At 41.3% G+C, this 27,574-nt stretch overlaps 1 protein-coding gene across 4 annotated transcripts in view; it reads left to right on the plus strand.

Moving 5' to 3' along the window:
• The window catches only part of DNAJC24 (DnaJ heat shock protein family (Hsp40) member C24), a 42,917-nt gene that overhangs the window by 1,918 nt on the left and 13,425 nt on the right, over positions 1-27,574 (plus strand). For 3 of the 4 annotated variants that reach the window (XM_053389983.1, XM_053389991.1, XM_053389966.1), the window contains exons 2-3: positions 3,921-4,041; positions 25,999-26,137. In XM_053389983.1, the coding sequence (XP_053245958.1) occupies positions 3,934-4,041; positions 25,999-26,137 (247 nt within the window). In that variant the 5' untranslated portion in view covers positions 3,921-3,933. Of the gene's footprint in view, positions 1-2,135; positions 2,277-3,920; positions 4,042-25,998; positions 26,138-27,574 lie in introns of all 4 variants that reach the window. The other variant, XM_053389976.1, reaches the window with a different exon arrangement.

Here is a 27,574-nt window from a genome sequence, read left to right on the forward strand (position 1 = left end):
ACTATTGTGATTGTGATTCTTTGTTTTTTCCCTGTTCTATTTGTCCACAGCTAAGTTTGCTTTAAAAACTAGAGAGTTAATAGGATACCTGCTGCCTCACTGATGTGACTGAGAGGACTGTGGTTCACTTGTCAGAAAGACTTGGAACACAAGGGATATGCTCAAGTTGGAGACATTAACAACAGAAAAGGGCTTAATAAATATCCCAGTCACTCTGAAGTCTCCTCCCATTTTGCTCATCCAATGACATTGAACACACATGCCTATTAATAAATAGGCAGCTGCCCTGAGATCTGTGTCCTTTTTGGCCTCCTCTGGGCAGATTCATGTAGGGAGATATGGTCCTTCAGATAGCCTGGGCCCAAACTGTATATGGCTTTATAGGTCATAACCAGGACATTGAATTATGTCCAGAAATGGTCTGGTAGCCAGTGGAGCTGTTGTAACAAGGAGTTTCTGTTCTCTCTGTACCTGGCTCTGGTTAGCAGTCTGGCCACAGAATCTTGGACCTGCTGAAGTTTCTGAACACTTTTCAGAAGTAGCCCTACGTAGCCCATTATTAACACCAGACACTTGTTTATCACTGAAACAGCTTCCTCAGATTTAGATGGAAAGGAGAGATAGAGTTGGGTGTCATCCACATCTTGGTGGCACTGAACCCCCAAACTCCAGACAACCTCTCCCAGTGATTTCATGTAATGGGGGAGAGGACAGAACCCTGAGGGATATCATAGACCAGCAGCCATGGCATTGAACAGGAGCCCCCCAGTGTCACCTTTTGGGCTTGTCTCTCCAAGATGAACTGAAGCCACTGTAAAACAGTGCTGCCAAATCCTATCCCAGCAAGGTGGCCCAGAAAGATACTTTGGTCAATCGTATCAAAAGTTGCTGAGAGCTCTAGCAAAACCAGCAGGAACACTCCACCTTCCCAGCTCCTGTTATTGTTCATTCACCAAGGAATCCAAAGACCTTCTGCCCTATAACTAGGCCTGAAACCAGATTGAAATGGATCTAAATAATCTGTCTCACTAGGAACTCCTAGAGCTGAGAAGCCTTTTTGCAACTATTTACCAGAATTCCAGGAAGGCACTGGTTGGACCACAGTGAGGGACAATACCTGGTTGATTGGCTGGTATTCTGTATTTTGAGTTGGTGGGGTGTGGGAAAGACTGTAGTAATTCTGGCAGTGGAGCCGAAAGAAACTGTGACTGCACACAAATGCCAAAAAAAGCCATCAGTGCTGTCATGCCCCCACTCAACATTGGCTGAAGGGGATGAGAGGTATAAACCTTCACTGATAGACTATAGTAGTCACAGATCGAATGACATATCCTTATCAACTGTTTGCCCTTGTATTTAGTTGGCAAAGGTGTAATAGAGGTGGAAGAAATTGGGCTGAGAGGTTGTTCACCTTCAGGTGTATGTCTCCACCACCCACCAAAGCTTTGTACACAATTGCAGGAATGATTTCCCTTACCTTACCCCTGGCTCCAGGCTTGGGTTGGCATTCTGGGAAGCAGCACTATATAAGGGACAAGACTATACCCCTTCAGGTCCTAGCCCCCACAAAATTTTGGTTGCCAACAAAGGACAGCTGAAATGTATGGAGGGCTACCCGGATTCCATTTTGATACAGGACAACACGCATGTTGTTCCCTTTCTTTTAAAATTCTATGTGTACAGTAAAAACTGGAGACCAGTGCTTCTGTCCCATCACTTGATGTATTATCCCAGAGTGACATTATGCAATGGAACCTCTGTTTTCGAACGTAATCCATTCCAGAAGACCATTCAACTTCTGAAACATTCGAAAACCGGAAACTGAAAGTGGAAGCCTCAGTACAACAGGAAAACTCAAAACGAAAGCTGCATCGCACGTTCGGCTTCTGAAAATCATTCAAAAACCGAAGCAGTTACTTTCGGGTTTTCTCCATTCGAAGGCAGAAACGTTCGTTGGAGACGTTTGAAAACTGAGGTTCCACTGTACTGCTATTGAATAATATCATTAGGGTTTTTTGAGGAAGGGTATTGAAGTCCAAATATATTTTCAAAGCTCTTTGAAGGACCAGTTGCTTGCCAAGCATTTCTTACCCTGTCCTTCAATGCACTTCATGAAAATGTGTTTTCCTTAACAGTTCAGAAAGCCCATGTCAGGTTGAGGAAATGACTTCTGCAAGGGCCATGAAGTATCTCCATTGCTGTGAGAGTCATGGATATTTATTCCCCTGTCTTCCTCTTCCTTGGATCGTTGTCTCCTTGGCCCTGAATTTTCTCTGGTATATAGTTAATGAGAAGCTGTCATTATCATGTCAGCACATTACAAAGGCTTTCTCTTTCTCTGCTGTTCATTAATGTAATGAGCTGTTAGCCATTGCCTGACACTGATTGCATTTTGTGCTTGTACTGAGGGGAGGCATCAGGATTTCCATTATCCTAGGCATAGTAGATTGGAAGATGGTTCTGTTTGCTTTTCAGTATTTTGTTCCCTTTTTTTTTTTGGAAGGTGGGAAAGTTTGTTCAAGGCTGTAATTCCAAGTGGTACTAGTCAACAAGTAATGCTGCAATCTCTTGCATGCTTCCTAAGGAGTAAATACCATTGAGTTCAGTAGGATTAGTACTTGGTAATATACACCACCTAGAGTTCTTTTACCAGAAAAGTGTTTAATGTCTAGGATCCAAAGAGCTACTTTAGACACTTCTATTGTTAGCCCTTTTAAAACTACTCCTCATTTTCAAAGTCCTTTCAGGTTCAAAATTAGAAGTTATTGTTCAAGAAACACAATTCGAAAGACAAGTTCAAAACTAGAAATTACTGTTCAAGAAACAAAAGTACAAAATAGTGCAAGTTCTTTAATTACAGCTAATGCACTGTGAAATAAATATTTAAAAAAGCTTTATTTATTTGTTTGTTAGTTTGTTTGTTTCAGTACTTCATTACAGTTTTTCCCCCAAATATAAAAATCAGTTGTAGTGAACTTAAATGCTGGATTTTAAAAAGTTTATTTTGTATATTACTTGTTAAGTGTTTTTTCCAGGCTCTGCAATACTTCTGCCGATTAGTTTGGGAGTATTGTCTTCAGTAATATGAGGATTATAAGTTTTTGATGCAGTTCTTCACAAGGTTCAAAATTGGCAGGGCACCAGGCACATTTTGCACCTAAAGATTCTCCATTTGCAATCACCTCAAAAGGTCTGGATGCCCTTTTTTGCATCTGGCTGACACTCAAGGATTACTGAAATGTATGTGCTTTAAAGCCTCGAAGTATATGTTAAGGGTAGACAATATGTTTAGGAGTTCAACAATAAAGTGTTGAGTGTTTTGAAAACTGAAGTATGGTACCATTATTTTTATTGTGCACACCAAATTAAACACATATTAACAATTTCTGTTAAAAATGTGATATTAACAATGTGTCATGTGAATTGTGTATTAGTTCATGCCTATCAAAATAATAAATAAAAAGTGTTGCTGACCCCCTGTAATGGTGACAAACATTCTGTTTGGGTGCCCACAACCCAGGTCCCAGAAGCCATTTAGCTCCTAGCTTTTGTATCCCAGTTTCTAACACTGGTTCTTCATCTATTTACCCTGCTCTAGCTTAATTAATTTCAATGGAAGTGCTCACAAAGCTAGTTAGATAAAATGAGATGCCACAGTTCAAATAATTATTCTTTTGAGAAAATGTGAATCTTGATTTTCATTACATGCTTGCCCAGAGTCTTTGATAGATACATACATATCGGTGCTTATTAGAAAGAATTCTTGTACTCCTTTAAGGCAAAAGCCGCAATTTCCATTTTAGCTCCTGTATTACCAGTCCTGAGTTCAAGGCCTCAGTTTTTTGCTTGCAGTTATGCATTATAAAAATAATTTTTAAAACATGATTGCCTTCAAATTTTTGTTCTTTTCATTAAAACAGATACTAGAATGCAATGACTTTTGAAGAGTTGCCAAACAAGGACTGGTATAGCATTCTGGGTGCAGAACCATCGGACAGTTTGATAGAACTGAAGAGGAAATATCAAAAGCTTATATTATCGGTAAGTTTATTTCATGCCTCTTAAAAGACAAAATAAATAAAAATAACATTTGATTGATAAGTGTTGCATAAACAGGGTCCAATGTAGTAAGTGTTAGTTATATCATGTGTGCAAGTAGTTTATTAGATAAAACTGAAACTGGTTTCTCTTCTTCCTTAAATAACCCTGACACTTTGTAGCATTTCCCAGCATTCTGAAAATATAAAAGAATCTGGTTTCTGGGGTTTTTTATCATGTGAAATGAAAACGAGGCAAAAGAATTCTCTTCAAACTTATAAATAATTCTTTATCTTAATTAAAGAAAATGCCTGACCTTCCCTTCTGAATTGTGGCAGCATGAAATGAATCAATCAGTGTTTGTGACTTTACAATTTGCTACCATGGAAGCAATTATAATGTCACTAGCACTAGACTGGCATCACTGGATAAACTGAGCATGAGACACTGCCTGAAAAAAGGCTTTTTCCCCTGTAAAAGTATATTCAGCGGCAATAATGGTATTAAAAGACAAGTATGTGAAGATTTATTAAGTTTGGATGTATGTTCCATTTGTAGAATGTCTTTGTTTGTGAGTTTCTGTAGTATCTGTCCTGTAGTGTTTTTAATATAGACCCAATGGTATATACTGTAAAGGTGTATTAGATGAGACTGAGTATAGACGTGTTCTATAGTTGCTGCTACTATAGTGTTCCCATCAGTGTTCCTGATGTAAAGGGAAAGAACTATCATAGCACGTGAGGGATGAAGAGTACTGTGGTTTCTGTATCCTATCTGATCCTGTCATGTCTGCTGGTATAATTTGACAATCCCTCACTGGTTTGAGGCTGTCTTCCCATCTCAGATTGCTTATGGGTACTGGTGAGGAAGGAAATGCTGTCACGGTATAGTCTATGAACCAGACAGGGTGGGTGGTGCAATAAGTAGTTCCAAAAAAACTGTCATACCTGTGAACTAGAATGGTAAACCAATTCTATAAATGCATGCTGGACATCCCAGATACAATTCTGTGCCATATTGTAGAGGACTCTCTCCTGAAGGTGTGGGAATATGATTTGAGGTAGCCAAAAGCTTGGTCATTCAGCATAATTTTAGAACACCAGACTTCACTTCACTTCCTCTTTCGTAGTCCTCAAGAGCCCTATTAAGCATTCTCTTCACATGATGAAACTGAAAGCAGGAACATGCTAGGTAGCTCTGAGTGCTTTGCCACTGCTGCCACCACTGCCGCCCTGCATGCATTGGGAAGCTTGCCATAGTCATGGAGACTCTCCACATGATTTTATAATCAGGGCACTAAATCCTGTCTGGAGCTTCCACAAGTACAGCAGGCTTCACTCTACAGATATCTGCCCTGGAGGGTGATGAGGCAACACTGGAGGGGACAGAAGTACCGTGTTTTTCGCTCCATAAGACACACTTTTTCCTCCTAAAAAGTAAGGGGAAATGTCTGTGCGTCTTATGGAGCGAATGTGTGGTCCCTGGCCCAGCATAGCTGGGGACTTTGGAGCGGCGGGGGTGTGGCACGTTGCCTATGCGAGCGTCCCCCGCCTGCGTGAGGGGGTGGGGAGAGGCGAGGCGGGGGAAGAGGGCTTTAGAACACTCTTTAGATTTCCCTCCATCAGAGGGGCTCTGCGACTTGCATAAGAGCAGCCAAGAGCCAGTGCAGACTTTCTCCCTTGCGCGCTGTGTCAAAATGGGACGGGGAGCTCCTGCCAAGCAATATATTTGCCTCTTACACCGAGGTTTAGCTGCCAGATGCCCATGTGTATCTGAAGGCTCTGAGGGAGACGTTGCCCAGAAGCACAGTGGTACCTCGGGTTACAGACGCTTCAGGTTACAGACTCCGCTAACCCAGAAATAGTACCTCGGGTTAAGAACTTTGCTTCAGGATGAGAACAGAAATTGCATGGCTACAGCGGGAGGCCCCATTAGCTAAAGTGGTACCTCAGGTTAATTGCAGTTTCGGGTTAAGAACGGACCTCCAGAATGAATTAAGTTCTTAACCCGAGGTACCACTGTAGAAGAAACGGGTCTTTTTATCCCTTGGAAGTGCAAGCAAGGCTGCCAGGCAACACTTTTGGGTTTTGTTTGCAAGGCGAGGCGGCAAATTTCACTTTTGCTCTGTTTTTGTTTTGCATTTTTATGTTGTGATCTTCGGGTGGAGGACAGTATACAAATTAACAACAACAATGCCTGATCTAGACAAGCTCTCTCTCTCTCTCTCTCTCTCTCTCTCTCTCTCTCTCTCTCTCTCCCTCCACCCCCCTCCCCATGCGTCCTCTCTCCCAGGGAGCGGCTGTAGTTGCAGCAGGTGATTGCTGTGGTTTTATGCCAGGCCAGAGAGAGAGAGAGAGAGAGAGAGAGAGAGAGAGAGAGGTTCTACCGCCAGAGCCAAGTAACATCTGAGCAAACATTGCCCAGGGAGATAGATGTTGCGGCTGGAGGATGAGGCTCATTGAAAAGAGTGGCGGCAGCTGTTAGTACAGCCGCCAGGAAAGCCGATGAGTTCAGTTTCGCTGCTGCTGCCTTTGGAGGCAGGCTGACTGAACTGCAGGCGCTATCCCGTTGCCAAGGCTCCAGCGGGAGAAGGTGCATCTTATGGAGCGAAAAATATGGCACTTATCACATCCTCACTCTCCACTTGCACAATTCTAATTGTGTGAGGAGGAGAATACCTGTATGGGACTAATGTTAACAACAAACTTCAATAAATCTGTTCACCGTGCTCACCAGGATGAGTGTGGTGTTATCCATTAGCCAGCTATGATTTAACTTAATGTTTTATCTCATAAACACTCATACTTAAACCTGCTTATTGCAAAAGATTTTTGTGGTGTTGACTGTCATCCTTTAGGGAAATGATATCTTGTAAAACACTTAAAACACTATTTTGTCCCATACTCGTGATCACTTTCCTGAGTCCTGATGAGTTTTCTGCTTTTGAAGCACCCTACTGTGGTACATCTTGTTGGGTCTGGCTGTCCATTTGTGACATCTGAAATCAGGGTTATGTTGATTTCATTCTATAGTTAGGGCACAGTTATTTGCTGGTTCTGTCTTAATTTTTTTCTTCATAATCCTCTTACTTTAACAAGTGCAATTAGTGTTTTGTATGTGAATTGGTGGGTCTAATTTTAAAAACCCTCACTGATTTATTTAATTATTTACTTACTTACATTTTCTGTAACTTCCTCTTTTAAGTGAACATTTTGTTTGGGATCTTCTAGCTTAAGAAAATTCATTACAAATGAATATATTTGTCATACATTCTTTTAATTTATTAGCTAGTTTTGAGAACGAAGAACCAAGAGGAAGGGACACATATTTAATATTATCCTAACTCTCATTCTTTAATGTTGACCATAGATCATTGGGCCTAAGTTACTAATGTATAGTCGCTGTTGGTTTATCTATCTACCAGCCAAACCTCCAAAAAATTGTTCACACATTTGCTTCAGCAAAAAAGAAAATGTACAGGTGTTAGCATATGAACATTTTTACTGGTCACTGACTTAAGAATAGAGACACACCAGGATGAAAAGGTCTTTCTGTGTGCTAAACTACACTTCAAACCATATTTATTGACCCTTTTGTTCTTTGAAACCTCCCTTCTACTTCCAAACAAGTGGCTTTTAAAACTTAAATTGCCATAATGGCCAGTTCTGAAATAACAAAGTTGGAGTACTTGAGTTTTCCTAAAACCAGGGTCTGTCTGACAGCAGGATTGTTGTTCAAGTTGATAGCCTGTCTGTTTGAAAGTAATAGACAGGGAGAACTTAGGGGTGTTACGGTCACATGTACATGCATCTTAGCACAGCTGGTAGATCTAAAATTAAGCCTGCCAGCTTTGGCAGTGGTTAGTGCCCATTGTGATTGGGTTAAATTGTGTGATTTATTTTCTTAAACTGATGGTACAGATTATATAATACATTCTAAAGTATTGAACAAATTTACTTGAGTGTATTCTAAAAGTGAATGATAGATGCCAATTATAGGGGATAATATTTGAAAGATTCAAAGCTTTAATATCTACCACATTTAAAATGCAGTTCACTCTTTTGATAATAACTTAGTTCAGATATGTGCCTTCTAGCAGACCTCTAACCAAAGATAGAATATAAAATTCATGAAAGAAACTGTGCATGTTTCTTCCTCTTTCCCTATTTGCCTTCTGTGTGACTAAGGCTGCAGTCCTATTCACTTACCTATGTATAAGTCTCATTGAATTCAGCAGGGCTTGCGTATGAATAGACCTACTGTATTTTTCCATGTATAAGACAAGCTTTTTTGACCCAAAAATGAGGTTCAAAATTTAGGGTCGTCTTATACATGGGTAGTGCTGAGGGGGGACGGGTGAATGTTTTTTTGGCACAAGCCTGAGATTGTAAGCGGCGATTGGCTGCTTGATTGTTGGGGAGGGATGCAAAAAATCGCTCACACTGGAACGCAGCACACAACCGCTCGCATTGCAGAAACCACCTGTTAGCTGCCCGATTGCTGCCAACGTCCACCAATCACTCTCCTGCTTGATGTGACAAGGGCAGCTATCTATTGGCTGCTGCAGCAGCAATTGAGAGGACTAATAGTGGCGAACAGCCAGCTGATAGGTGGTTTCTGAAACTCAAGTGGTTGTGTGCTGCGTTCTGGCGGGTGAGCAATTTTTGGCATTCCCCCCCAAATAATCCCCCCAAAGCTCAACCCCCCCATTTTCTAAATTTTGAGGCCCCCAAAATAGGGTTTGTCTTATACATGGGGGCGTCTTATAGATGGAAAAGTATGGTACCTAGGATTACACTGTTAAATATAAAGGACTGAGACTTATTAAGTTCTGCTCTGTGATGACTTTCCTCTAATTTTCACCTGTGATTCTATATGCAGTATGATTTTTAAAAAGAACAACTTTTAAGGTCAAGTTAATGAGAATATTCAGGTACTGACATTGCTGAACTTCAGGCCCCTAATAAAGTCTTTCTTTCATTATGACTTGTCATTGTTCTGTTCTCTCTATGATGTATTATTATGTACACCACCAAGAAATACTGATGATTAAGTGGCATATAAATATCTTAAATAAGAGTTGCACAGGTTCCAAGAAGTTCAGGCAGCATCTTTACCTGGGAAGTGAAGTTGCTTCTCACCTCTTAACATAGGATTTTAAGCCCTGCCTTCTGACATAGAAGCACAAGAGTTAACTCTTTCTGGCTATCCTCTCTTCACTCAGACATAATGAATGGAAAGTTGTTCTTAGGTCTAATTTTCCTTTTTTCATCTACTTCTTTAATAGCTTAAAATTTGCAATTTATTAACTGCAGCTCAGCCCTGATATTGATGGACCTTTTCACCTGTGCCATGGACAAAAATGTTGTCTAAGACCGCTTCTTTATATCTTTGTAAGTGAAGGACTTACATTTGCATTTGAAAAGAGACTTTCCTCAAAGGCCATTGGTATTCTGAGAGTTTGTTTACATCAAAATGTGTATGTGTATTGACTGAGGAATGTGTGTGCATTATCTGTCTAACAAAGCTAATTTTTCTGAAGTAGTAGCATAGTTAGCTTTGTGTTCAACAGAGAATTCTTTTTATTGCAAAAACACACTGCAGAATTTCATGACTGACATTTTTTTTTCCAGGGTTGCCAGCTGTCTCCACTTTTTATCATCATAACTTCATGATTTTAATTAATAGTTAATCATCGAAAAGTTTCCAATTTTCACCACCATTTTGAGGGCTTCTTCCATTTTACATTTAATGATTTTTCCTCAGTTTCATGGAATAAGAAATGTTTTATTATAAATGTGTTCAGTATGTATCATGGAGCCAAAGTGGGATCTCCACTGGATCTTTTGAGCATGCAGGAGGGACATTGCGTGCTTTTAAATGGTCAGTGATCACCCACAAAAATGTTTGCGTGCAAGCCATACATCTCCAAATATTACACTTTTCATTAATTAGGTAATGTTCTATGAAATGCATGAGTGCAGACATGCTTTGTCTTATGCAGCAGTGCTCCCCAAGACTGTGCTGGGGCTGGAGGAGAGCCTCCTACCCCAGTGGCACAGTGGAGATGCTGGACCTTCCTATCTACTGGCTGGTCTGCTTGTGTGTGGTGAGTGCATTGGGCACAACAACTTTGGTCAGGTCTAGCACTGCTATATGGCCCTTGGAAAGGTGCCAAACCCTCCAGGTAGAAAAAAGTTAGCCACCTGTGACTTAGAGACTTTTAAAGTATTTGTGGGAAGGAAACTATGTTTCATTTTATATCAGGATATGTTGGGCTGTACTGAGAATAGTAGGTCAGCAGATCTCAGTAGTTCAGCTTAATAGGACAGTTTTGAATCATTTCTGTAGCATTGTTAACATTTTGTTATTGGTTTATATAACTACTTACCCTCATATTAGCCTTGTGAGATAGGATATTTTGCATTTGGACTGAGGAGAGACAAGAAGGTTTACTGAAATTGCTACTTTGGGGGAAAGACACCCCCTCAATGTTTACGCTTCCCCACCCCCAGATTATTTTAAGAGAGAGAGATGCAACAATCCCAGAATACAAAGCTATTATTTCCATTTTACAGAAGGATACGGTAATTTATGCTAAGCTCAAGGCCACCTAGTAAGTTCAGGGTAAATGTGGACTTGAACTTTAGAGCTGGGGAACCTAAGTCCAGCAAATGATTACTAGCAAAATGTCTGTCTGTCTGTCTCTCTCTCTCTCTCTCTCCCCCTCTCTCTCATTATTCTCTTGTTTTTATCCTCAGTTCTTTCCTTTTTGACCTAGTTTTGATCATAATGTGGAATTGCTTTAATGCTGCACAACATCAAATATTTTATTGTTGTTGACGTGTCAGAGCATTTCGTTATAGGGAGGCATATATGTTTGCTAGTGTGTTTATAGCCACCCTTCATCATAACATATTTTAAGGCAGGATAAAATGCCAAAAACTCAATCAACTAAAATGATCACAAATAACAATAAGAGCAGGTAAAAGACACAATTAAAGCCCAGAGATTTAAAATATGTTTTTAAGGCACAGTGCAGGCTAACAAGTTCCAGATAATAAGCCGTAGGAGTAGTCCCCAACTACATACTCACTCTTTCAGGGGAAGTGCAACCCAGTCACAAACTATGTCTTCCCAATTTCCAGGTCTGAGAACCTCCAATCCATAGAACTTTCCCCACTGAAAATCAACACACACCCCACTACAATTTGTCCCCCTTTTTTAAAAAAAAGTCATATTTAAAACTTGAGGTAAAACTTGAGCTTAAAAGAGTAAAGCTGATGTTTTAAGTGAGGAAAACCCCTCCCCTGCAAAGTGGTCTCCATTGGGTCTGGATTCCATCCTTCATGGATGTTTCGCAGTCCCTCACTGCAAGAAGTAAAGTAACAGGGAACCAGGCAGAGGGCCTTCTCAGCAGTGGCACCCTCCCTGTGGAATGCCCTCCCATCAGATGTCAATGAATGAAAGAACCATGCAACTTTTAGAAGACATCTGAAGGCAGCCCTGTGTCAGGAAATTTTTAATGTTTGACATTTTATTATTATTTATATTTTTCTGGAAGCCACCCAGAGTAGCTGGGGAAACCCAGCCAGATGGGTGGGGTATAAATAATAAAATTGTTGTTGTTTGTTTGTTGTTGTTGTTACTGTTATTATTTTCTAAACACACCAGGCAGGGCACGCACCCTCAATGTAGTTTGTACCACTATCAATATGAGGGATAGAAGATAAGGGTCTGACCATTATCTGGTTAAGTTTGAACTGATGATGGCAATTCCCCCCTGTAAGTGTTGTGGGCCCGTTTAGATGGTCCACCCTCAGAGACTGATGAATTTGTAGTGTCCTTGAAATATCTGAGAGATTTTCCAGTGGGAAAGTCAGCAGTGCTGTTAATTGTACCTACTATGTGTACAGCTGCACTGAAGCCCAAACTGAGGTTTTATGTCTAGAGGTATATGTGTATTTAAATGAGTTCAGAACCTCACTGAGGCAGTGGTCATAACTTGTAGGTTGGTGATGTGAACTCAGAGAGATCAAATTTCAAAACTGAGTCCATAAGAAGACTAAAAGGTCATTTTGTGATCATTAGAACATGCATAGATGAACCTGGCATTTGGTTGTGTTTTTTAAACCTCTTTTCTAAGCACCTCTTCATATGCTGAGAAATTAGTTAGTTTTTTCCATATAACACCGATCTTTCAAAATAGCAACTGTACCACTATGTAACTACCCATGGAGCGATTTCTGATTATAGGCACATGTTTGCTAATTTTCTGTATATTTTTTATTGTTGCTGCAATTGAAATGCTTTGCTTTTGTTCATCTGCAGAGTTTGTGGTCCCTACTTCCTAGCTTTTATATTTGAAAGAATGTATGTTTATGCTTGTCTAAGGGAAACATCTGGGTGGGAGAAATTATAAATCTGAAAGCATTAATTAAAAAGATGATAACCAAATGAAATAAATAGGTCCACTGGTATTGCTCTGTTTTATAAATAGTGTGGAGAAAACTCAATGCCTTTGGAAGTATTATTTGAGCATGCATTAGGTGGCAGTAGTGTGTTGTATTTGATGAGAACTCTTTGTCCCTGGTTTGGTTTTGTTTTTACTTTATGTCCTAATGCAGTGTAAAAATGGATGAAACATTATGTCTCAATTATTTATAATGTTCTAATTGTTCATAATATATGCCTTATATCTTTAAAATATGTGATTTTGAAATTTATAAATTGTTTTGTGACAGTGTTAATAATGACTTTTAAATAATATTTTAGTGCACATTGCTGTACTTGCAGTTTGAATGGACATAAGGGTGACTGAAAATAATGCTGTTTTAAACATACTTTAAAGGATTGCCCTGAGAAATGTGTAGATATGATTCTCTCCCTTGAGTCCAAATGCAAAATTTCCACATGTATGTGTAAACTCTTTTTATTAAACAACTAGAGAAGGTGATTGTGTCCTGCTAATTAGAAGTGTGTCACACTTAGGGTTAATTTCTTTTACAATTAGTCAAAGCTAACTAATATTGCATGCAGTCTTTGTTTCTCCCTCCTTTTTCCTTTTCACTCCTTTTCCTTTCTCCTTTAGACTATTTTTAAATATCTAATTGAGTGTTTTGACACTATTTTATTCTTTTCAGCTATATCCATGCTCCTAATATTGTATACTAGTTATGTTCTTTTAGTTAGTTTGATAAGAGGGGTATGATTTAGTCTCAAGGAGATGTTTATAGAGACTAGGTAGATGTAATTAACCTTTCAGCAAAATGTTTTTAACGTTGACGTCAAATCTTGAACAGGGACAGTTAACTTGTGACCTTTTGGGGTATTCTTTTGCTTCTGCATGTCTCACAGGTAAAGGAGCTAAGGGAATTCAAAGCTGGTACAGCAATGTCATTAATTTGGCAGAATGATCAATTAATAGAAGAAAAGCATGAAAGCGTTGACAGAACATGCTACCTAATTAGTACCTGATGAACCATGTAGGCCACAGAGCAAAGAGTGCACTGTTGCTTCAGGCTAGCTGTTGTACAAGACCTTTTATGTGCAAGTCATTAAGTCTGTATAGTAGCTAAAGAAAAACACTTCAAATGGATTTTGCTTGGCTGAGGAACTGGTCTTGTGAAGTGTTGAGAAGCCCCCACTGATTTTGCTGGGAACTGGCTAGTTGGTGCTTTACCTCGTTCTCAGACCTGTAATATTGAGCCTCTCCAACTTTATAAGCACAAATGCTTGCTTGCTTGCTCTGCCTCAGGTTAACGGGGTGTACTAAAGGATATGTTTGCACCCTGCACTATGATTTACAACTCAATCCTTACCGTGCCTATTCAGAAGTAAGTCCTGTTGAATTCAATAGGATTTACTCCCAGGCAAGTCAGTTTACAATTGCAGCCTGAATCTTTAATTATTTTAAAGCACATTATGCCACTAGCAACGGGCACACCATAACAAAGGGGGTGGGGGTTCATCTTTTTAATTTATACTTGTGAAGCATGACATAAGAACATGTCTTTGGATCATGACCCCTCCACCTCCATCACTCATCCCTGTCGCTGTGCATATAACAGTTATTTGCATCATTTGCTGTTCTGGTTTTGTTTAATCTAGGTTTTAATTTTTAGTCACCAGCCAATTGTAGGTTCCCCCCTCCTGTAATTAGAGATTTATGTATTTCAGTGTTTTTCTTGCCAGTCACTGAGGTTATTCCAAAAGGTGGAATAAAAATACATTCCCCCCCCTCAAAAATGTTCCTTGAGCTCCACTCTCAGAATGGAAGGGGAGACTATTTTTTTGCTGATTTCCTCTTCCTGCCTGCAGACTCCAGAATATCTGCTCTGGAAAATTGGAGAGTCTCCAGAACAGTGGGAAGGGCAGAGGAGGAAGAGGGGGATTGGCCAAAATCCCTTGCCCTTCTTTGTGCAGAAGATTCCATGAGTAGAAGATAATTTAAATAATTTTATTATTTGTATCCCACCCATCTGACTGGGTTGCCCCAGCCACTCTCAGCGGCTTCTCTGGATGCAACCCTGAAATTCACAGAAGGGCAACTCTGGATCTAAGCCATTTTAAATATATAAGCCAAGGTATCAGTGCAGCCTTGCTAGAAACTTCCTGATGTAAGAACAGCATTTGTGCTAATTAAAACTGTTTTATATAGTACAGCACTCCCCTAAAGAATCCATAAATTTATTTAGCTTTAAACATGGATTCCTTGATGGCAACTGTGTCCAGGAGTGCCTTGCCCATTTGGGGCTTCAAGTGTCTATTTCTGATGATGTCAGACCTTACAGTGGTCGCATGCATCTAGATTGGATTACTACTGTGCACTCTACTTGAGCTTAGTTTTGAAATTCTTCTGAAATTTTTGTTGTTCCAGATAATAGCAGCAACTTATAGGATTACATTAATATCTAGCATCACCCACACTAGTTACCAGCTTGTTTCCTGTCATTATACAAACTGTTGGTTCTTTCCTTTGTAAAACCTTAAATGACTTGGACCTGGCAGACCGTCTTGTACGTATTAAGATCTGGTAAGGAAGTCCTTCTCTGTGTCTCACCTATGGTGGAAGTAAGATTGATCGGGGTTGGCAATGGTGCAGTAGATCCAGCCTTGACTCTTTGCAGCAGAAGGGCTCCTTCAGTTCATGGAGTGAACCAGAATCCAGGAGAAGTACTGGTACTTCGCTGGAGGAAGATGGCCAGGATTGTTACTTTCACCAATTCTTCTTACCTACAACCATCACCCACACTGTTTAGGAGATTCCGTCAGCCCTTTGCAGTATCTTTTCGAGAGATCACAGGAGATGACAGAGAGGCAGAAAAATTAGTGAAAATTGCTCCACTGCCAGTGGAACTCAGGGCCTTCCCAGTGTTATGGAATGTCTCGCCCCATGAAGTTCAGATGTCTGTATCTTTGATTGCCATTTGCTGGCTTGTGAAATTATTATTATTATTATTATTATTATTGCTGCTGCTGCTGCTGCTGCTGCTATTTCTGTTGGCTTCTCATTTGACTAACTGAGTTGGTTTTTCAGGCTTTGCCCCCTCCCTCTGGTGACTTCTCTCACAAATTGGAAGAACTATTTCACAGCAGATCTATGTGCTGTATGCTTTACCATGTATTTAAGATACAGTAGGTATCTTAAATAATTAGCAACATTGTGGAGTGCATGATATATGAAATGCAGCTATGAATATTGGCTACAAAAAGCGAAGTATTTGGGTGAATGTAGGCTCCTTATACTTAAATCATATTAATTTCCTCCATTTGTAACCAGATATTGATGTTTTCCACACTTTAGTTTTTAATACTATGCTGCAAAATAGCTTCAGCTACACTAAAGGAGAGTTGTAGTAATTTTTTAAAATGTATTTTTATTAAAGATTTTGGTTGACAAAGTATGAGCAATGTCTCTCTCTTTTTCCCCCCAAGTAACTTTTTTACAGATCAGTTTCATTTGTTGAGACATTAGTCATTCAAAGGGATGTTTGCACACTAACTGTGCATGTCCTTTCTCCTTTTCAGCAACTCCTCCTCCCCCACCCTTCCTCAAATCCTTCCAAATCTTCTTGCACAAAGATTGAGCTTGTGAGCATGTGCTAGATCATGGTTAGTAGGAAAGTTCAAAACTTACTACCACTGAAAATGTGAGTATGGCTAAAAAAATATAGTGTCACTTAATTTGAAACTTCAGTTCCCTTAAAAACTAATAAACTAGGAATAACGTCACCCAAACTAAGCCATCATGATACAGCGCTGTGGGAATTAAAAACTTGAAATGTAACAGTAAAACATTTTGTGGATCTAATGCTTTATTATCTGAAGTTTATAGAACTTTTACACAGTCAAATAGTAGGAATATTACTATATTTGAACTGAGTCATATAGTTTCAGTATTGCTGAGTTGCCGGGGTGGGGGCTGTCTGTATGCCTGATCCCCTTTCTAATTCCTGGATCCAGCATGGATTCAGTTCCTGGAATAGCCAGGATAGCTTCCTGGTGACGTAAAGGCCCTCTAAGTATGGGCCAGTAAGGTAACAAAGTGACTCTATGCCAGACAGAATATGGGTGGGCAGCTTCCCGCAACTCTCGCTGGTAGTTAGAAAGGCAAAGATTGGACGTGAGTTGTGTGTGTGAGCTAGAAGCAAGAAGTGGCAGACTGCAGGCTGGGCAGCTGCAAGAGACAGAACCATGCCTGATTTTCTTTTGAATCCAAGGCTGTGGCTATGGGAGAACCAAGATCCTCTTGGGGTGTTAATGTTGTGAGCCCCTCCATCGTATGCTCATGTTTTATATATGTGTGATTAAACCATATATCCTAAAGACACCACAGTCTCTGCTGTCCCTCATTCTGAGGAAACCGAACCCTGTGGGTGTGCCTGGACCTCCTAGAATTTCGCACCGCTCAGAGATTGGGGTGGGTGCAACAGTAAACATATTTTATCTGGGAATAAGCCCCACTGAACATACATGGTCTTACTTCTGAGCAGGTAATCAGCCCTTCATACTCATTTTAAATCCTCAGCCACTGTGAACAATTTTAAGAGGCAACTATAATTCCAAGTAACTACAGTTGTACCTTGGAAGTTGAATGGAATCCATTCCAGAAGTCCGTTCGACTTCCAAAAGGTTTGGAAACCAAGGCACGGCTTCCAATTGGCTGCAGGAAGCCACAGAAGCAGCATCGGACGTTTGGGTTCCAAAGAACGTTCGCAAACCGGAACACTCCCAGGTTTGTGGCGTTCGGGAGCCAAAACGTTTGACTCACAAGGTGTTCGTCAACCAAGGTGTGACTCTGCAGGCATCCTTTGTTGACAGAAAGAGTTGCTTTCCCACATTATATCATAATCTTAGCAAATCCGCTCTGTTGTGGCACTCTTGAGTATTCAAGTTTGTTTCTGTCCACATCTCTGTAATGGTAAATGTACAGATAAGATGTTTTTTCTGCAGTAACAGTATGTAATTGAATCCCCTGGCTTAATAATGCTAAGTAGTGTAAAACTGCCTGCCTTACTTTTCCCCACTTTGCTTTCATTATTTTAATTCCAATAAATATAAATTGTGGGACTCAAGCATTTTGATGCACAAGCTGCTGTGAACACCACAGTAGTACGCTGTAGTCTTGAATGCTGGTTTAGACTTTCCCACACATGCACACAGCCTCCAAGTACAAAACAAAAGAACATCCCCCCCCCCGATATTTTTACATCGGAGCTCAGAGGAAGAAGAAACTGTAGAGGAGTTAGTATTATAATTATGGTCCATCACCTGCTATCCTTGAGATGTTGGTCTTTTAATTTTGTCGTTTAACTGAATCTTGCCTTGGGATTCTTCAGTCAGAAAAGCAGTATAAAAATAAACTTGCAATGAATCTACACTATGCTAGAGATCTGCATGAAAAAGTTATTTTCAGACTGTATGAGGTGCTTGTAGCACTGTGGGAAACAGGTAAATCAGGTACACCCACCTCATGGTGTAGCATGGAGAAATCATTAATTCATTTATTTTTATTTTAAACATATTTCACCCTTCAGCATCACTACTTTAAGAGTGGCTATGACATAAAAAAACATACCACAGATCAGACTACTAGACTAATAACATTTAAATATCAAATGAAAGCAATAAGGCAAGAAGAATCATTGCAGCCAAATAAAACACAAAATATCAGCTGGAATTTTAAGAAACTAGGAAAATAAATATGTATTTGTCCAGTACCAAAAAGGCAGGCAATTAGGTACAGGTGAACTAACCTAGATAGAGTCTTCTAAAGAGGGGTGCCATGGAAAGCAAGCAATTTTGCCAGTGGCCATCTGTCTGACCTCCAAAGTGTGGGCACCTGTACAAGGGCCTCCAAAAGTAATTTTACTGTGTGGATGGGTTCATGTGGGGGAAGGGACTTGTTCAGGTCATCCAAATTACCCATGCATTACCCATTAGATCTAAAGGACCCTAGTGTCTCCAAGTTAAAGAAAAAAGAATGTTCTAACATATGCCCTTAGGCCAAGTAATAATTGTGTTTAAGTAGACAGATTAACAAGGATTTGATCCTGGATTTCTCAGGCCCGCACCCCAAGCTTTTTAACAGCAAGGTGCCAGTTGAAGTAAGGCATATGCTTGCTTTCCTAGAATACATTTTCCTTAAGCTTTTCTTACACTTGGGATTTTTGAAGCCAATATTTGGATCCCAATTGTGCTAACATATTTTCAGAAAAATCAATGTTACTTATGCAAGCAATTCATCCTGTACCCCACCCCACCCCCGGCAGCAGACAGGAATTGGGAATAGATTTAGAATGTTGAGTCTAAATACACCTACTTTAACATTGCTGAAGAACATTTAATTCACTCCTGTACTGAGCACCTTTTTCAAGTTTGGGATCTTAGTCTCAACAGAGCCTTTTGTTAGGAGAGGCTCAGAACTTACAGGGTTAAGAGTTCTGAGTGATGACGCCTCACATTCTGAGGGCGGGTTTAGAACACGGAAGTGGGAGTGGTTTCTCTGTGTTCTCACAGTGTGCGTGTTTGCTCTAAGGAGAGAGCAAGCGAGATGTCCGCTCTGTCTCCAGGCAGGAGATTTATAGCTGTTGTGTTTTGCTAAGGAATAAAGACTTTAAAGATAAGCAGACTGCTGCGTTTCAGCCTGAGTTATTGCCTCCACACGACAGAACGTTCAAGCTTCTGTTCCGCTGTGTTTTATGCTCTGCTGAGTCAAAGGTCCCAGGGGGGAAGACCAGAGCTGCGCAAGAGAAGTGTGCCGGACCCCTGGACGTAATTGACCCTACAACAGGTTATGGAGGTCAGCAATAAAGATAAGCAACGTTCGTGCGTGTGAGGAGGCTGCAGCCAGAGGCCAGCTGATGAGACGCTGGGAAGTGAAACTGCAGGCAGAATCGGCTGAGGAGCAGCCGAAGGCCAGCTAAGGAGTAGCTGGTGCCAGCCAGGAGTTTGCTGGGAGGAGCTGAGATCTGCCGGACCGGGAGGTACCTGTAAGTAAGCTGGGCCCCCGGGGGAGAGATGGCAGACAGCCAGAAGTCGTCAATCCCTGTTGATAAGGTGGACGGGAGCAAGCCCTGGGCCGAGAGAAGGCAGGCACTGAAGAAAGCAGTGGGAGCCAGGCGAGAGGGGGCTGAGAATTGCTCTGAGGAAGCACCATGCCCAAGAAGCCCAGAGGGGGCTGGAGGCCCAGAGGGGGCTGGGACTGTGTTGGAGGGCTGCCAGAATGCCCCTATACGTGAGCTGCATGCTGGAGAACAGCTGAGAGAAGAGAAGAGCTTTGCACCAGAGAATGGGGCTGCAAGCCATTCCAAGGGTCTTGAGAGTGCCCAGGCTGTTTGGCAGGAGCTGGAGGGGGTTTGCAGAGAAACCACAGCAGAAGCCAAAAGCCATTTTCCCAACGGCAGAAAAGCCTCGAGGAGGAGTGCTGCTGGAAAGGTTGGGGGGGCAGAGAAGACCAAAGGCAAGTTTGCAAAGTTTTCCACTAGGCGATGTTTTGTTTGTGCCTCGGCTGAACACCTGCGACGGAGCTGCCCACAGAGAGCAATGGAGCCAGGGCAGGATGGTTCCAAGGTCGTTTCCCATGGGAACCAGCCGGGTTTCCATGGCAACAGAGGGAGCAGGCGTGGAAAAGCTTATCAGCTGACTGCTTCGATGGCTATTTTGGAAAACAACACCTGCAGCGAACGCCCCAAGGTCGGGGGCAGCAGGAAGTCGGTTGCTAAGGCAACAAAGAAGGACAACTCCAGAGGGGGGAGAGTCCTACGTTGGGTTGTTGACTCGGCTGCGAATGCCCATTTGGTAACAGCGCCACCTGATGGACAAATGTGGAACTGCAAGGCTGTTTCTACTGAGAAAACAGTTAAATTTGCTACAGGTTCACAGGGACGTATAACCCATGTTGGTAACATGTTTGTCTCTTTTTTGCAGGCTGAATTGAAGGTTTATGTTCTCCCCGAGATAAAACATTGCCTGCTGTCTGTACCTTGTCTTTTACAGGAGGGATATTCTGTGAGTTTTGAAAAAAATGTTTGCACAATTTCCAGAGATGGAAAGGAGCTCGTAAGTGTTGGAAAGGATCAAAACAACCTCTTTGTTCTGGAAACTCCACTGGAGGAAAAGGGAGGGGGGAACTCTCATGTTTCATGTGCATGCATGTGGCACAAGAGGATGTCACATGGGTCCTGTGAGGACGTTCAGATGTTATCAGAGTGCACCAAAGGTTGCAAGGTAAAAGAATGTGGTAAACCTTTGAATTGCAAGGCTTGCAGAAAAGCCAGAAACAAGGGTTTTAATGATCCCAGAGTGGAGAGGGTAACCACTAAGCCTTTTGAGCTTGTGCACGCAGACCTGTTTGGGCCTATGCCTCAGCCAAGTCTGGGCAAAGCCAGGCATCTGCTGATTTTGATCGATGATTTTACTAGGAACTCCTGGGCTTTCACGCTGAAAACGAAGGAGGAAGCAGCGCAACTGATCAAAGATTGGGTTGCGGAGGTGGAACTGAGGTTCTCCACCAAGGTGCAAGGTTTCAAATGTGACCGTGGTTCAGAGGTCACTGGGTCTGCTCTAAAGGGTTTCTTTCGCCAGAGGGGGATACGTCACAAGGTGACTTCTCCTCAGAAGAATGGCGTGGCAGAGCTGAGGAGTAAAGCTCTGGTTCAAGCATCAGAGATTCTACTGGATGACTCTGGTTTGCCTCAAGGTTTTTGGGGGGAGGCGGTAAAAACGGCCAATTTCACGATGAACAGGTGCTACAATGCAGTGGTAGGTGACACCCCGTATTTCCTGCTTCATCGGCAGAAGCCGCTTGTGCATTTCTTTCGCACTTTTGGTAGCAGAGCCATGGTGCCTGTACCAAAGTTTCTGCAGCAGGAGGGTGGTCCAAGGTACCAGGAAATGATCTTCTGTGGATATGAGCCTGCGACAAAAGGGTGGAGATTCGCATACCCAGAAGGTGATCAGACCAAGCTTCTGATCAGTAAACAGGCTGAGTTCTTTGAGCAGGATGGTTGGGCAAGGCGCAAAGTGCGCTCTGACATTCACTCAGATTGTCTGTCTGACTCTGAGGCGGAGGAAGAGCCAGAGGCTGAACCTGTTGGTGGAGACCAGGTCCCTGAACAGAGTAGGGCGTCTCCACAGGTTGTTAAGAGAGTGTCCAAGAGTGAGCCCTCATCTCCTGTGCGCATAATGGAGAGAGCTCACAGACGTGTCAAGTCAGAGGGGGAGTCTTCTGATGAGGAAGACGCACATGCTGGCCCCAGTGGGTCGGGAGGAGCATCCCAGTTTGTGCCCAGGCGGTCTTCGCGGGCTACAAAGGGAATTCCACCTGAGAGGTTTCAGGTCACAAATGCGTGGGTTGGTTTCGCACAGTGCGAACCTGAGGTTTGTGAGGTTCAACAGGTGCCTAACAACGATGCCAGGAAGGGGCGGAAGGCAATGGGGAAGGTGTTGAACACTCAGAAGTCCTCTCAGAACGTGATTCGAGAGGGGGTGTTAGGAGAGGCTCAGAACTTACAGGGTTAAGAGTTCTGAGTGATGACGCCTCACATTCTGAGGGCGGGTTTAGAACACGGAAGTGGGAGTGGTTTCTCTGTGTTCTCACAGTGTGCGTGTTTGCTCTAAGGAGAGAGCAAGCGAGATGTCCGCTCTGTCTCCAGGCAGGAGATTTATAGCTGTTGTGTTTTGCTAAGGAATAAAGACTTTAAAGATAAGCAGACTGCTGCGTTTCAGCCTGAGTTATTGCCTCCACACGACAGAACGTTCAAGCTTCTGTTCCGCTGTGTTTTATGCTCTGCTGAGTCAAAGGTCCCAGGGGGGAAGACCAGAGCTGCGCAAGAGAAGTGTGCCGGACCCCTGGACGTAATTGACCCTACAACACCTTTGTGGTTCCACTGTACTTTGAAACAGTAAGTTCCTAGTGGAAGTTGCTGTTTATGCACGAAGGAAAGAGCCTGCACTGTGGGCAGTGGCTTGGCTCTAGAAGGCCCTCACTGCAAAAAGTACAACTGGCACTAAGACATTGTTTTTTGCCCAGACACTTAAAAATGTGGCATTCTTTTTGTCTTGCTAGTTAGCTTCTATCAAACCTTTCAGTTCATTATTTCTTCAGACTTTTGTAATATTTATTATTGTGTGTGAATTAATGCTAATTGTACACCTTCCTGGAATCCTTGGATGAGCAGTGATTTAGAAATATTTTAAATAAATTCAAAATAATACAGCTGGCTTTTTTTATATAATATATACAAATTATATCTGCTGACTTACTGTGGTGCCTGGTTGGCTAGTGTTGGACTAGTGTCCCTTTGCTCCATTCTAGTTCGGGGGATGGGGGGTTTCAAAGCATTTTTGCTTTATTTTTGGAAGTGTGTTGGATGGGGGAGCGCACAGCGCAAGGGCAAGGCACAGGAAAAGCTGCTGTTCCCAGGCTTCTGATATCTTTTCCACAAACTATCCTAGAGTTGGGATTCTATACACCAAGGGTTGTTGTTGTTTAGTCATGCCCGACTCTTTGTGACCCTATGAACCATAACTGTCAACATTTCCCTTTTTTAAAGGGAAATTCCCTTATTCCGAATAGGATTCCTCGCAAGAAAAGGGAAAAGTTGACAGCTATGCTATGGACCAGAGCACACCAGGCACTCCTGTCATCCACTGCCTCCCGCAGCTTGGTCAAACTCATGTATACTCCAAGGGTAGGGAATCTTATTCCGCCTGAGTTAGTCCTCCCCTACCCAGCTGTGACCCCCCTTCCCAAATCACTCCCCCACCCCACCCCACCCCAAAGCAGCAAGTGGACTTTGGAAAAATTTGGTACCATTGGCACCAGTGTAAGTTTTTTAGTCATGAAATGGCTGTGTGGGGTAGTTTTCAAGGGCAATTGCACAAAGATGAGAGGGTTAACCCTCCCTTCCTTAGTTGCTGCCCTCCCCCAAAATTGCCCTTCACAGCAATTAAAAAACTACAGTTGGCTTCAAGGACCTTTTTTTAAAAGCCCAATTGCTGTGCAGGGGTTGGGAGAGAGAGACTGTGGGCTAGAGGTTTCCCTCCCCTGTACTTGCCTTGTAAGCCTCATTGGGGCTTCCTGCTGACTAGATATGGAAAAGTTGCACTGTAAGGCAATAACATGTTAAAAGGGAAATCTAAATTGGATTGTCTCAGAAATGTGTGTATATCATGGAAAAAGGGGGATGCTGTTGCACATCAGCAGCATGCCTAAGTGCTGTATGTTCTGATAGCAATGCTATTTATGTACAAGTGCAAACATAGCTGCGTAATACAAGTTATCCAGAACAGGAAAGTTATCCTATCATTTTGTTTTCTTCCCAAACCCAAGAGAATTTGCTAAGATTAATCATATGGAGTGACACCCAAAACCCGCTCTGGAGAGTTAAGGGACCCTTTGGAAGAGATTTGGAGTGTGCACAGCGGGGTTATAGGAAGAAGAAGTCCAGTTCTGCAACTGAGCAGACATCATTGGATTCCACCCATAATAATGAGACAAATTTAATAACTAGTATTATAAGACTATTTTGTCCCATACATTATTGTTTTGTGGCCTGTTTTGGTACATACAGTATTTATAGCTTTGATTTCAGGCAGTTTGCGTCTATTAATTTCAAAGGTATTTACTGAAGAAGGTTCCTGCACTCTCTTTTTTTCTTTTTTGACAGACAAGACTCATTTTCATGGTATTTTTGAGTAATTCTTTTAAATATTAATGACTTGCTTTTCACTCCTCAGAAAACAACACACCAATCTAACCCCAGTTAGTAATATTTTTAAAGATGATTAACGAAAGGTGGTTGATGGTTACAGTTTCATATGTGAATTTCATTGCATATTCAATTTGCAACCATGTTTTCTGATTCAGCAAGTGCACGAAAGCCTGTTTGTATGCTAAGATGTAAGACTAGGATCTCCTGAGCTGGATCAGGGTAGTGAAAAAAGACAAATCATTATAGAAATTTGAAGTACTTAACATTTTTTTCATTGTTCGTGCCATTACATTAAAGGAGACCAAGTCACACATCCAAGCAGGATGCTTTCCTCCTTCCAGAGAACCCGTTCGCTGTAGGTTATGACATAGAATGACTATGGAGACAAATCTCCACCTCAGATATGTCTATAGTTCCAGTTGCATCTTTTGCAATAACGGGCCACATTTCACATTGAGACTTTGCCGCACGATCCCTCCTTTAGGTGGGATCACATATTAAAAGAGATGGCCAGTTTGCATCTGTGAACAGATGTTGTCCTCCAAGTCTAGGGAAAGATGTTGGAAGCATTGGGGACAGAAAAGGAACTTTCTGTTGAAAGACAAACTTGGAAATCTCTGCCCATATTCCTAGTAGCTACTGAAAAGTACTTGCCAAATTGTGTGAAGAAGACTAGTTGGTTATTATAATCTAAGACTGTGCCCACAATCCACACACACACAAAATAATAATCATGCCAAGCTATGTTTTTCTCCTTTATACATTACAAAATCTAAACCCATGTATGACTTTTTCATTTGGAATGGTGCTTGCTCAGAATTTTATACCATTATCTTACATTGTGGAGATGTTTCGAGTTAAGTTAACGGTAGGGTATAAGTTTTTAAAAAGAATAAGTGAGAGAATTGTGACAAATGGCATTAGAATTTTATGATGTTTGGGGAGGTGGTTTCTTTTGATGATACCTATACAAATACTAGAAATTCAGATCATTTCTTATATATTTACCAAAATCTAATTAATTTTACAATCCTGTGTTCAGCAAAACTAATGCAGAAATTACGATATCATTTTGCCCTTACGCATGTTACCTTTTAGCCCTGTCCCCAAACATTATTTCAAAACTGAAAACAGCACAAAATGTTGTATCCAGTGACCCATGACTTTAGAAATTTGGAAAGGCTTTTTATTCACTGGGTTGGAATAAATTAAAGATGGTGAATGATAGCTTAAAAATAGAATTACATTTATGGTAAATTTATATCCTGTTTTGTATCTTCTGTTGACTGTTTCAACGCCAAAACCTAAATATTAAAAAAGTAACCACAGAAAAATTATATGTTATTTACATTAGGCTAAAAAAATTAATGTTAAATCTAAATAGTCTTCCCCTTACTCCTATTTTTTATTTTTATTTGCGTATACCTATTTCTGTTTGCATTAGTCATTCTCTCTAGGTAAATTGTCCATAAGACCAATGATTCCATCAGCAAATTATCCAGAAAATGCTGTCAGTGCACATTGTGACATTTGTGCCACTGGTGTATTTGCTGCTATTCCAGTGGTCTAATTAACCTGGCAGCAATCTCTTGTGGCCAATGCTGCTTCCTTTGTTTGTTTTCCTTGGCACCATAGTTCAGACCTATACATCCTCCATACACTTAAAATAGATCTCATATTTACTATTGATTTCCCCCTTCCATCCCCCCTCCCCTTCCCCTTTCTTTCTTTTGATTGGCAGTATCATCCAGACAAACAGAGCACAGATGTGCCAGCAGGAGAAGTGGAGGCGCGCATGCAGAGGTTCATCGAAATTGATCGAGCGTGGAAAATTCTAGGGAACGAAGAGACAAAAAAAGAGTATGACCTGCAGCGGCGTGGTAGGTTCCTGCCAAGGAGTGCTGTAGTAGTAGCAGCAGCAGCTTTTGAGAACAGAAGCCGGAGTGGTAGCTCAGTGGTATTTTTTCAAAATGCTTTTTGTTTGACCGAAACACTTCATTTGCTCTTACCCGCTTCCATATTTAGATACATTATTTATACTGATTACTCCATATCCATTAAGCAGTAAAAACATTAAATTACTTTTGACAAAGCATTAGGTGGTAGCTGTTATACTAATTCTAATGAATGTAGAATTTGGATGATAATAATGACTTAGTTTAGCCATTTCTCATTTGACAGTATTTAAAGCAGTTTCATTAAATGTTCTTAATTACTTAAGTTATGCCCTTTGCTACATTCTGTTGCTGCATTTTAGATACAGATTTTGAGTAATCTGTGTCAAAGGTATACTGCCGCATATTTATAAACACTTCACAGTCATTAAAGTGTATCCTTTCTACCAGCCTTTAGGAATCGAGCATATTTCAGAATATTTGTCATAATGCATCCCTGGTATAAGCGTCTAAGGAAGCAAGTTATATTCCAGTTAAATGCATTAACCAGGCAGTTCCAGCACACGCACACACATATATATGTACATCTTGGGGAAAATAGCATCTTAAAACAGTGACAGGCTGTTGTGAGAAAGAAAGGGGAAAATGTAGGTCAGGTCTGTCACACATGGGCTACCATTACATGAAGTGATAGGCTGTCTTTCTGCTCTGGCCTCAGGATAGGAGTCCCTCAGCCTTCCATTAGAACCTTCAATAAATGTATATCCACCCTACATGTTAATGGGGGGAGTCAATAATAGTGTATTGCCTGTGGGGAAAACACTCAGTCGCACTCTGCGGTAACACACTCTGGTCCAGCATTGACGTGTAGCTACCACCACTTTTCAGTGTGTCTGATAAAAGCTCACTGTCTCTGCAGCATGTTATTGAATTCCCTTCCATTGTACGCTGGCACACCATCAAACCTTTCTCTCTCTTGCTGTTTTAAGTTCCCTGCTGTTAAGGTTGCCACAATTTTATTTGAGAAACAAAAGCTTAGTCAGCGTGGCTGGCAGATACACATAATCAACGGAATAATATATGGCATATACAAGCTTATTTTTTTAATCATGAATTATTTGGTGTCTATCGTTCTCTCTTTTTTCAAAATGTGCTATTTGGGATGTTAGATGTTAAACTGAAATGAGCAAAATTATTTTTGAACTAGTTTTTTTTGGGGGGGGGGGGGGGCTTGTAGCTTAATAGAAAGAGCAGCTGGTTTTGCCAAGAGAGAGAGGGAGAGAGACTAACTTGGAGCTGGGGTTAAGAAATTTCCCTTGTGTAAAAATTGGCAGAAATGTATTTGTTTATGCTCTGTCCATTTTGTAGTTAGACTTTGAGATATACACTCTAGCATAAAAGTCAGTCCAGTCAATTAAGCTT

This window comes from Podarcis raffonei, chromosome 1, assembly GCF_027172205.1.
Source record: "Podarcis raffonei isolate rPodRaf1 chromosome 1, rPodRaf1.pri, whole genome shotgun sequence".
NCBI classification, from domain to species: domain Eukaryota; kingdom Metazoa; phylum Chordata; class Lepidosauria; order Squamata; family Lacertidae; genus Podarcis; species Podarcis raffonei.